The 10,513-nt window shown below is 58.4% G+C and overlaps 1 protein-coding gene across 1 annotated transcript; it reads right to left on the bottom strand.

Moving 5' to 3' along the window:
- Window positions 1–959: 959 nt before the first annotated feature.
- Window positions 960–10,067, bottom strand: PPM1J (protein phosphatase, Mg2+/Mn2+ dependent 1J). The gene is made up of 10 exons (XM_057384642.1): window positions 9,791–10,067; window positions 8,412–8,538; window positions 7,394–7,717; window positions 6,833–6,945; window positions 5,187–5,271; window positions 3,505–3,623; window positions 3,306–3,369; window positions 3,063–3,170; window positions 2,741–2,892; window positions 960–2,491 (listed from the first exon to the last, which is right to left on the bottom strand). The coding sequence occupies exons 1-10, from the start codon at window positions 10,060–10,062 to the stop codon at window positions 2,344–2,346; spliced, it is 1,512 nt and encodes a 503-aa protein (XP_057240625.1). The 5' UTR covers window positions 10,063–10,067; the 3' UTR covers window positions 960–2,343.
- Window positions 10,068–10,513: the final 446 nt, after the last annotated feature.

Below are 10,513 nucleotides of genomic sequence, written 5' to 3'. Positions count from 1 at the left end.
GCTGTGACACGCTGTGCCCGCACTAAGGTGACCCCAGGGACACTGGCACAGGGCAGCTGTGACACGCTGTGCCCGCGCTAAGGTGACCCCAGGGACACGTTTGGGGTCCGGCTCCCCGTGCCCATCGTGCACTGAAGGATCCTGCCCCGTGCCATCCAGCGGCAGCACAGAGTTCTGTCCCTCAGCCAAGGAGAGCAGCCCCAGGGCCTGGCCCAGACCCAAGCTCATAAACTGCTGCTATTTTAAGGRCTTGTAGACAATTTTTCTTAATTTMTCAAGCCTCAGGCCAGAAGTTGGTTCCAAAGGAAATGTTTCCTTAGTGAAAAAGGGGAGCACAGAGGAAGCTTTAAAKGCAGCCTCTGCCTCCTTGCCTTGTGCAGCAACAAGGCAGTGACCTGGAAAGGCAGAGCTGGTTCCCAGCCACCAGCACGAAAAGGAACGTGTCAGGGGAACAGGGTCTGCAAACAAGTGTGAGTGAGCATCAGGATGGTACAGATGGCCCTCAGAGGGACATGGGACAGCACAGGGTTCCAGCAGGCAGAGGTGGCTGCTGCTCAAGTGTCTGAGCACCCAGAGACAGATGTCACATTCCTGGCAGCCACAACCGGCCCCACTCCCTACCCCACAGACAGGAAAACCATCAATCAGCCTTTTCTCCCTTCATCCCGTGTGGAATGCTCCTGTTCCCAGCAGCCTGGCCATCACTGCCCCCTCCCAGCCCGACCCAGGGAGAGCACACCAACACTGCCCATGGGCACTGCACAGACCTCCATGGGCTCTGACCAGGGCCAAGGGCACAGGGACAGCAGCTCACATGGCTTTGCAGGCCCTGTTTGCCTGCCTACATAAATTAATCACAGCTAATTGGCTTTTAGGTAAGTCTCCTTTGCAGGAGCTCYGCAAAGAAATACTTTGAAGTAGGACTGCAAGTGGCAAAATCTTTATTTAAATAAACAGTACTACACAAGGACATGCTCTCAGCCCCACTCCCTGTTCCCTTCAGCATGGATGCCAACAGGTTGAAATCTCGCTGYATAATTTCCACTTTCCATTATGTGCACCCAGGTTATTTCCATCTCACTGGTTACAGGAAACAAACAACATTCACCAGAGGTGACACTTGACARGAGCTGACTGCATCCAGTGACAAGACACGAACTACTTGTCCCTTTCCCAAWCAAAGGACCATGGCCCAGCTCTCCCCATCTCCACAATGTCGGGGTGGGACACTCCCTCACATCTGAGGAGGATGCAACACACTGCAGAGSTCTGGGGAATGGATGCTCCAGGTCAGAGATGTGTGTGATGCAAAATCCTGTGCAGAGATCAACCGCTGCAGCCCCTCTCTGCACCAGCTTTGAGATCTTTAGGGAAAAGCAGGCGCTGTCTTCCCCTGCCCTGGTCACACCAAGCTGCTTTTCCTGTGGATTCCCAGCCCTGGGCTAAGCAGATCCAGGGTATTAAGCTGTTAAGCTCCCCTGAATAGGGTTGCTCTGTGTGAGGCTGCTAACTCAGAACCACTCCAAAATATGCATCCATTCATAGACTCTCCACACCAAGAAAGGATTTAGATGCTTTCCAGCTCAGCTCTCCAGTAAATAAATAATTGGCTCAGAAGCACTGCAGTGATCCAAGGCATGAGAGGATGGGGTAGAACCTGTGGCACAAGCACAGTGCAATGGCTCATCCCTCCTCAGGCTCTGGGGRCACAGCAGAGCTTGGTCACTGCTCCAATCTCCCAGACACGAGACAGACACAAGAGAGGTGATGGAATGAAGGTGTGAGGGGCTGGAAATTGGGAGCACAAGGCTGGAATGGCCATTGTTAGGGCTACAACTGGATTTGTGCCAGCTGAGCATTGCCCAGCTGCCAGTGAGGTTTTATTCTGTCCCATCCCATCTGAGCCCCAGCTCCAACAGCAGCCTCAGTGTCACTGGGAAAGCATCACAGGGCAGGAGGCAGAGGTGACTGCAGCAGGTTTGAGTGYCCCAGCAGCCCCACAGCTCTCACWGGGGCTGGAGCCAGAACAAGGGGCAATAGACGTGTGCAGGTGCCAAGGAGTCTCCAGGCTTTTCACAGCATCCAGAAAGTAGCAGCACAAAAACATTCCTCAACCCAGTCCTCACTCTCTATCCAAGGCCTCTCCTTCTCCACCTGGGACTGGATGCAAGCAGGTAGAAGGAGATGCTCTAGATAGGGCACAGAATGAGGCTCCAGGTTTCTTACTCTTCTTACAGTTGGCTCAGGAAAGAAGTGCTCAAAGGAGAGGTGGCCCTGAGGCAGCGTGAGTGTCCCACTCCTCCATCCACACAAGGTGAGCCACTGCCCAGGGCTCACTCAGCATCACGTGTAGTTCCCCGGGCCACCCAGAGGGATCACAAAAACAGAGATGTCATCACCAGAGCCCAGCTTGTCGTTGGCCAGGCGCCAGCCCCGCTCCTTCAGCACCCCCCGTGAGCGCACCACCAGCTCCTGGGCCACCATGGTGTACCTGGGACACAGCAGAGCACACTCAGCACTGAGCCCAGAGCCCCTCTGCAGCATCCTGCCAGGAAGGAGAGGCTGCAGGGTCAGGAAAGGGTCCCTTGGGGAGATGCAAGCTCAGATCCGCTCACCAGGGGAGAAAGGCACACTGCAGAGCCCAGAGGGATTCATGGCCACAACCCTGCTCCCAGGAGCCAGGCCAAGGGGAGGTGGGACAGTGCAGGACATGCTCATCCCCTGCCCTCCTGCAGCTCACCTGCACGGGTCATTGGGCTCATAGCTCGTCAGCACCTCCATCACCACAGCAGCCACCTCCTTGTCATTGGTGACATCCCAGAGCCCGTCCGTGCCCAGCACCAGAACATCATCGGGGCAGTGCTCATACTGCGTGAGATCATAAACCCTGACCTGGCAGGGAACAGGGCAAGAGGTGAGGGTGAGAGGCAGAGAGGCAGAGGCAGAGAGGCAGAGAGGCAGAGGCAGAGAGGCAGAGGCAGCTCCCTCTGTGCTGGCACCAGTGCATCTGGTCACCCATTGCAGGAACCCCTGGGTGCAGAGCAGCCGGCTGCCAGGCTCACCTCTGGGAAGCAGGACAGGAAAGGCTTGATGTGGATGTTGGAGCTGAACACCTTGAGGTCGTGGTCTCCCAAGCCTCTCGTGACCCCAATTGTGGCCATCATTCGAGCCTGGAGAATGGTGGAATCAAAAGAACTGGTGGCATTGAACTGATGACAGCACTACCTAAAATGGGCTGAAATCCCCCAAAACAGCAAGAGCAGGCAGGAAACAATGTCTGCCAAACTCCTGCCACAGCACTTCACCTTTTTGCCTTCCCCATAGATAAGTGGAAACTTCAGGTCATCCTCTTCTATCTTTTTGTAAGCCCTGGTTGAAWTAAGCCAGAGACAAGGTGTCAGCACATGAAAGCTTCCAGCACCTCTTGGTGCCCATGTACCAGGGCCTCCTGCTTCGTGGAGCCACCACAGCAGGACACCAGAGCCACCAGGGGTTCAGGGTTACCAGCCATTCATGTTCTGGTCCCTGTAGAGCATCTTCTTCCCCAGCTCCTTGGGCTGGATCCTGCGGGGGAACTCCAGGAGAGTGAACTCCTTCCCCAGCAGCTCGGGCCTCAGCAATGCCTGCAGGAAAAAGGGTCAGCTCAACCCAGGGCTGGGAGAGCGGGATCTGCAGATCCTGCCCTGCCCAGGTATGGGACCCACCACCCACAGCACCTTGGCTGTGACATTCTGTGGTGGGAGAACATTTTCTGCTCTGGAGCAACTCCAAAAGGTGCTGGAAAAGCAGCTCCAAAGCACCCAGCTGTGCTAAGCCAGAGGGGACACTGGAGCTGGGGACAGCCATGCCAGCACTCAGCAAGAAGGGGAAGCTTTYGCATAGAGAGCTTTGGGAAATAAAGATCTCCAAAAGGGATCAGACAATCCAATCCCAGCACATTCCAGAGAAGCTGGAATTTGCCCAGAAAGAGTCCCAGCTGCAAGCTGCCAGGATCCCAGGCTCAGCACAGGGCATGGCACTCACCCAAGGAATACAGTGAGGGGTCYTTTCTGAAAGTGTCCCAACTGTGACTGTGACAAGGGACAAGCAGCAGCACTCAGCCCTTCCCAGGGCAGCCYCAAGCCCTCCTGCAGCACAGTGTGGAGGGCACCAGGAACGGGGAGTGTTGGAAAATGCCAAAGAGGAAAGAAAAAGCCAAAAGAGAACAGGAGATCCCTTGGGAAGAGGGGCTGGCAGAGGGTTGGTGCAGAGGCATGGAGACCCCCAGCCCTGCCCACAGCCTGGCCATCGGGTGGCACAGCAGTGTGTGCCTGTCCCAGCCTGTGCCCTGCCCTTGCAGCCAGCTGGAGAGGATCCTGAGCACAGCACTTTCCTCCTCTCCATCATTCAAAAATAGATTCAACAAAAAAYGCCTCAGTGTTTTTTCAAGTACAATGCAAGCCAGGAATTTGCATCCAGCGAGACCTCCAACACAAACTACTCCTCCCCTGTTCTGCCCTCAGAGAAGTCTTTATACCCTTAAAAAGTCTCCCTGGGTGGCAGCGTGGGGTTCATCCAGRATAGGACAGGGAGCTTTCAGGGAGAAAGACAGAAACCCCTGGCACACATCAGCTCTGACTCCAGGAGCAGCCAGGGAAGAAGCAGAACTCATATGAGCACTGCAGCTCCTCCGACAGTGCCAGGGAGCACAGTGGGTGGGTGGAGGGAGCAGAGCCACGCTCCTCCAGCTCACAGCAGCCGTGTTTGCTGGACAGAACTGCAGCAGCACTGATCAACAGAACTGACTCCATGCAAACACATCAGTGCAGCCCCTGGATCCAGCCTGGGATCTGCTGGGATCTGCTGGGATCTCCTGGGATCTCCTGGGATCTCCTGGAATCTCCTGGGATCTCCACGTGCCAGCTGTGCCAGCTCACAGTCACAGACCCTCACACTGAGTGAGCTCACAGCAAACCAGGGCTCTGCCAGCCCCAGGGTGACCCCAGAGCAGCTCCCTCCATCCCAGCTCCTCTTCCATCCCAGGGAGCAGTCTGGGATGGACAAGCACCAACAGCAGGTCCCAGCCAGGGGCTGCCCTGAGTTCCAGAACCCCACCACAGCAGCAGCTCAGCAGGCAGCACAGCAGACTAGGGAGAGGCCAGGAGGTGCCTCAGCTGAAATGAGATTAAAAGAAAGGTCTTTCTTACTAAAAACTGCAGCCTCTGCCTCTCTGTCTCTGGAGTAAACTCCCTGGACATTGGTATGATTTCCCCATTACGGATGATAATGGCCCTGCAATGAAACATGGAAGGATGAGATTAGAGAGAAGGAGAGRAGAAGTGGCACAGGAGATGAGCCTGGCTCTCCAGATTCCCTGAGGTGATGCAGCCCCTTCCCCTCTGCTGCCCACCCTCTTCCCTTCCCTGCTCGCTGCCTTCACTGCCCTTCTGGGCAGGGCACAGCAYCCCTCTCTCCTTAGCAGGACAGGGCAGGGAGGGAGGGAATGGGAGAGAAGCATGGGGCAGRGGGGAATGAAGCAGAGCAAATCAAAGGACAGGTTATGGTTAGAAAAGGAGCAGCACAAAGGTGGGGCACCTCTGAAATCATCTGCAGCAGGACATGGGTGCACGTGTCCATCCCACACCAGCACTGTCACTCGCTGCTGGGGCTACTTTGATGGTTTAATGTCTAAAAAAACCATAAAGGTCTGATTATGAGATGTTTCTGAATGTCATGGTAGGCTCAAGGATCTCTAACACTGCTGGCCTGGCTGTCCCACCGAGGGCTGTGACTCTTCTCCAGTGATGTGAGGCCAGGCTGAGCTCAGATCTGGCAATGCCTGAGGACACAGCACARACCAGAGGCACAGTCACAACCCCAGCACTGTGCATGCTGACATCCTGCACGGCCACTGCCTGCCTGCTGCTGCCATGGAGGGGAACCTGCACCCCAAAGGAGAGGCATGAGGGATCTCCTTCTCTATCCCAGAGCTGGAAGCACCTCCAGCCTCAGAACAATGACCAGAGCCTGTATTTGCTGTTCTGACATTGCTGAGGATGGCAACCTGCAGTAAATACCTACAGCACCTGCAGCTGCCTCATTCCTGGAAATGTTCAAGGCCAGGTCAGGCTTGGACCAACCTGGTCKAGTGTRAGGTGTCCCTGCAAATGGTAGGGGAGTCAMGACAAGCCTTAGGGTCCTTTCCTACCCAAACCCAAACCAGGCTGTGATCCAATGATAAACAGAGGGTAGTTCAAAGCAGCTTCACCCCCTGTGTCACCTTGAGTGCAGTGTGGACCTGCCTTGCTGCCATTGCTTGGGGCTGTGGGCACACACAGTTAGAGTAGCTCACGCCCAGAAATACGTCACAATTAAAATTTTTGGGCTCCAAGTTTTCAGTGCATTTGTCTGCATGTGGATTTGTGTCCTTCTCCTGAAACAGGTCACTGGTATGAGGCATACCCTAAAATGGCTTCTTGTGCATTTTTGAAAGCTTTGCTGAGGGCAATTTTCAGTCCCCAACCTGCAACCCAGGCCAGTGCCAGCAGCAGGGGCTGGGGTGTGATCCAGAGCCAGCAGAGGAGCAAAGAGGAGGCTGTTRGGAAGGAAGAGAGCACATCTCCAATTTTGGGAGACAATTCTACAGCCCTATCCAGGCAAACATGGGGATCACAGCAGGGCATTGTCCCCAGGGCATGGAGCAGGCAGGGGATGGCTCTGCCCAGTTCTGCCACCTCCACCCTCCCCTAAACAGGGATGAATCTGGGTGGTCACCCCCAGCCATGCCTCCAGCACCCTCCATTCCACTGGGGTGTCAGCAAGCAGAAGCTGAGGAGTGCCTGAGGGGCTGTACCTGCTGTCACCGGCGTTGGCCACGTAGAACTTGCCCATGAGGTAGATGGCAGCCAGGGCRCAGCAGCCCCCGGCCAGGTGCTGGGATGCCCGCTCCTGCTCAATCTGGTCATCCTGGGGAGACAGAGAGAGGCTGCAGGAAGGGAATGTGGGCAGCCCAAACGGCACCTGAGCAGTGACCACCAGGGTATCCTCCCCACACAGCCAAGGGTGGCTGTAGAGCTTGGCTCTTGTGGGAGCCATGGATGTGGCTTCACTGGGACAGGCAGGAGGGGAGCAGGTGGCCTTCCTGGAACAAAGCATWATCGAGCCCTCTGCACCCACACAGGCCTGCAGCCCAAAGCCTCTGCATTCTGAAACCTCCAAATGCAGCACATTGCAGAGCCCTCTCTGAGACCACCACGCCTGGAGCCCTCCCTGCAGCCCCCTCCTTGCTGCAGAGCTGCCTTTTGCCAGTGGGGACAGGCTGATGGAGACACAGACAGCAAAGAGGTGCTCCCAGGGGATGGCCTGGATGATCCCACAGGCAGAGGATCTGATCCCACAGGCAGAGGATTCTCACCATGTGCTTAAAGGCGTTCTCAATGGCACCGATCACCAGGCTCTCATGGGACACAGCTTTCTCCAGGTGAAACCGTGGCGCAGCATCGTTCGGGACCTCCCCCTGGTCCTCTGTAAAGGACACCCGGTTTGGATCTGCAGAGTTGGTGTTTGCATCGTGCGGGAGGCAGATGGGAGGTGGGGAGGGGTCCTGCAGGATCTCCACCAGGTCCCGGAGCTGCTCGCAGATGTGCAGGTGGAGCCTCTCGGATGCCATGACAGCAGCACCGCTGCCCGCATGGCCATCGAACAGGGCCCAGTAGTGGAAATAAAAACCCTTCCTGCCCTGCGGGGASAAGAGAGAAGGTTAAATGAGCCTGCAAGGAAGCAGATGGCATGGGGAATTCAGAGCAGCTGAGGACAGTGACACAAGTCTCACAGGTCCCAGTGCAGGCAGGAGCAATGGGCAGCTGACCAAGGGTGTCTGGACCCAGCTGGTCCCTGGCTGGAGCCCAGCCCTGCATCACACACCTCGTGCCCCTGGCTCCAGCTCCTCCGAAAGGGAGGCACCACAGCACCAGCACAGCAGCCAGCTCTGCAGCCCACGAGGCACGGGGGCCACTGCTCCCCCTGGGCCACTGCTCCCCTGGGCCACTGCTCCCCCTGGGCCACTGCTCCCCCTGGGCCACTGGTCCCCTGGGTCACTGCTCCCCCTGGGCCACTGCTCCCCTGGGCCACTGGTCCCCTGGGCCACTGCTCCCCCTGGGCCACTGGTCCCCTGGGCCACTGCTCCCCTGGGTCACTGCTCCCCCTGGGCCACTGGTCCCCTGGGCCACTGCTCCCCTGGGCCACTGGTCCCCTGGGCCACTCGGCCCTGGTGCAGTCCCACGGGGATGGAGGACGGGAGGAGCAGGCAGAGAGAAGGGCCAGGAGCCCAGGGAATGCCCGGTGTGCACACACTGCCGTGTGTTCCATCTCATGCCCCGCTGCTGGCCATCTCCCCTTCTGTGTCCCTGCCTGCAGATCACCAGGGCTCTCACCCCATCCAGCTCCCCGCTGCCTTCCCTGGACGATAGCCAAGCCCTTGGGCTGTGCCTCCGTTCCACAAACACCACTTCACAGCATGCCTGATCCTCATTGTGCTGGCTCTTCCCTGCATTTATCACCCTGCCAGGAGGAAAAAAGGTGTAAAAGCTCTTTCTTTTATGTCATGTTCCAGCAAAGGCCACCTCACAGCACCTCTCCCCCCTCCCCACTTTCCCAACCCTCCACTGTCCCCGTGTCCCCAGGGACACTCTTCACGGGTGCTCCTGTCCTGTCCTGGGTGTCCCAGAGCAGCTCTGGGGGTTGATCTGGGCTCAGCAGCAGCATTGGCTCCCACCCACAGCTGAGTTCAGGGGGGACCAGTTGTCCACGCACCCACCGAGGGAAGTGAAGGTGATCAGAAATAAATTGGGTTTGCTGAAGGTCCCCAGCACTGCCCCAAGCAGAATAATTGCCCAAAAACCTGCGCCAGCCTCAAACATCCACTCCCAGCTGGGACACAAAGACAGAATCACAGCCTCACACATCTCATCACCTCTCGGGGGGAGCAGGAACCTCAGGGAAGGAGGGGAGAGGGTAATGATGATGAAACCGGCAGAACTTTTGCAAAAAGATTTACACTAACTTTTCCCAGCCTATGTTGACACAGCAGATTTCAGGTCTMGTTTGCAGAAACTGCTCACAGGAAGAAGCTGTGATCAACTCACTACAAGGGGATTGTTCTTTGGGCACAGACTTTTTAAGTGTTTAGCAGAAAGAGCTCTCGAGATACCGAAAAGGGTATTTTTTTTTACTCTGGACACTCCTATCCCACTGTCTCCAGGAGTGAATCGACATCTCGTAAAGCCTTCTCGGATATCGGGAAGATCAGCTTGAGGACGGGATGCAGGGATGAGCTGGCAGCACTGAGCAGCAAAAGCCTTCAAAGCCTGACCTTCCCGCCCGGTTTCAGTTAGGGGTGAAACTCGCAGCGAGTGAAAGAAGAACCCAACCAGGTCCTTGAAGGGGAAGTCGCAAGCAGYCCCACTCCCAAAAAAGCCCCAGCTCCCTGCTTCCCCCGAGCTCTGTCAGAGCCGCCGCAGCTCCTTCGCCCTCCGCTCCCTGCCGGTGACAGTGGGTGTGGTGCTGAAAGCGCAGRAAACAAAAAGGACAGAGGAGTCTAAACCCCGCGGGGATCGCTGAGAGCAGAGCCCCTCGCTGATGCTCCCCCATAGCGGGCATCCACAGCGCCCGCTCCAGCCGCTGCTGCTGGAAAAAGGACAGACGCAGCTCACCGCCCGCCGCGACCCACTTTCATCCGCAAGGTCCCCGCAAGTGCCGAGCGGTCCCGTCCTGCCCCCCCCCAGGCTGCGAACCCCGCTCGGACCCCGCTCACTCTGCGTATCCCGTGCTCCAGGGCAGGCGGCGGCGCCCGTCCCGGGGGCTCTGCACCGCCCTTCCCGTGTGGTCATCGGCGCGGCGCAGCTCCTCGGGGGTCAGCTGCAGGAAGGCCGGCCGGCAGAAGGCGGCAGGCGGCGGCGATCCCCGGCCGGCCCCGCTCCCGCTCCCGGCCCCGCCGCTCCGGGGCTCCGCTGGGTGCTGCGCTCCCGTCCCCGCACCGAGCCCCGCCGCCAACTGCGCCACGGCAGCGCGCACCCGCAGCAGCATCCCGAGCCCGGCCGAGCAGAGCCAAAGCGAGCCAGGCGGGGCCGAACCGAGCCGAGCCGAGCTGAGCCCGGCGCCCCGCCCCGCCTCCCTCCCGCCCGCCGCGGTGCGATACGGTGCGATGCGATACGGTGCGGTGCGGTGCGGTGCGGTGCGGGGGAGCACAGGCGCGGTGCGGTGCGGTGCGGTGCGGTGCGGGGCGGTGCGGTGCGGTGCGGTGCGGGGCGGTGCGATACGGTGCGGTGCGGGGCGGTGCGGGGCGGTGCGGTGCGGTGCGATACGGTGCGATACGGTGCGGGGCGGTGCGGGACGGTGCGGTGCGATGCGGTGCGGTGCGGTGCGGTGCGAGGCGGTGCGGTGCGGTGCGGTGCGATACGGTGCGGTGCGGTGCGGTGCGGTGCGGTGCGGTGCGGTGCGGTGCGGGGCGGTGTGATACGGTGCGGTGCGATACGGT

The sequence above is a fragment of the Malurus melanocephalus genome, unplaced genomic scaffold (genome assembly GCF_030028575.1).
Source record: "Malurus melanocephalus ecotype Western Australia unplaced genomic scaffold, MMel_1.1 scaffold_727, whole genome shotgun sequence".
In the NCBI taxonomy this organism is placed as follows: Eukaryota; Metazoa; Chordata; class Aves; order Passeriformes; family Maluridae; genus Malurus; species Malurus melanocephalus.
Note: the sequence above shows the minus strand (reverse complement) of the source record. Positions and strands in the feature narration are given on the sequence as shown.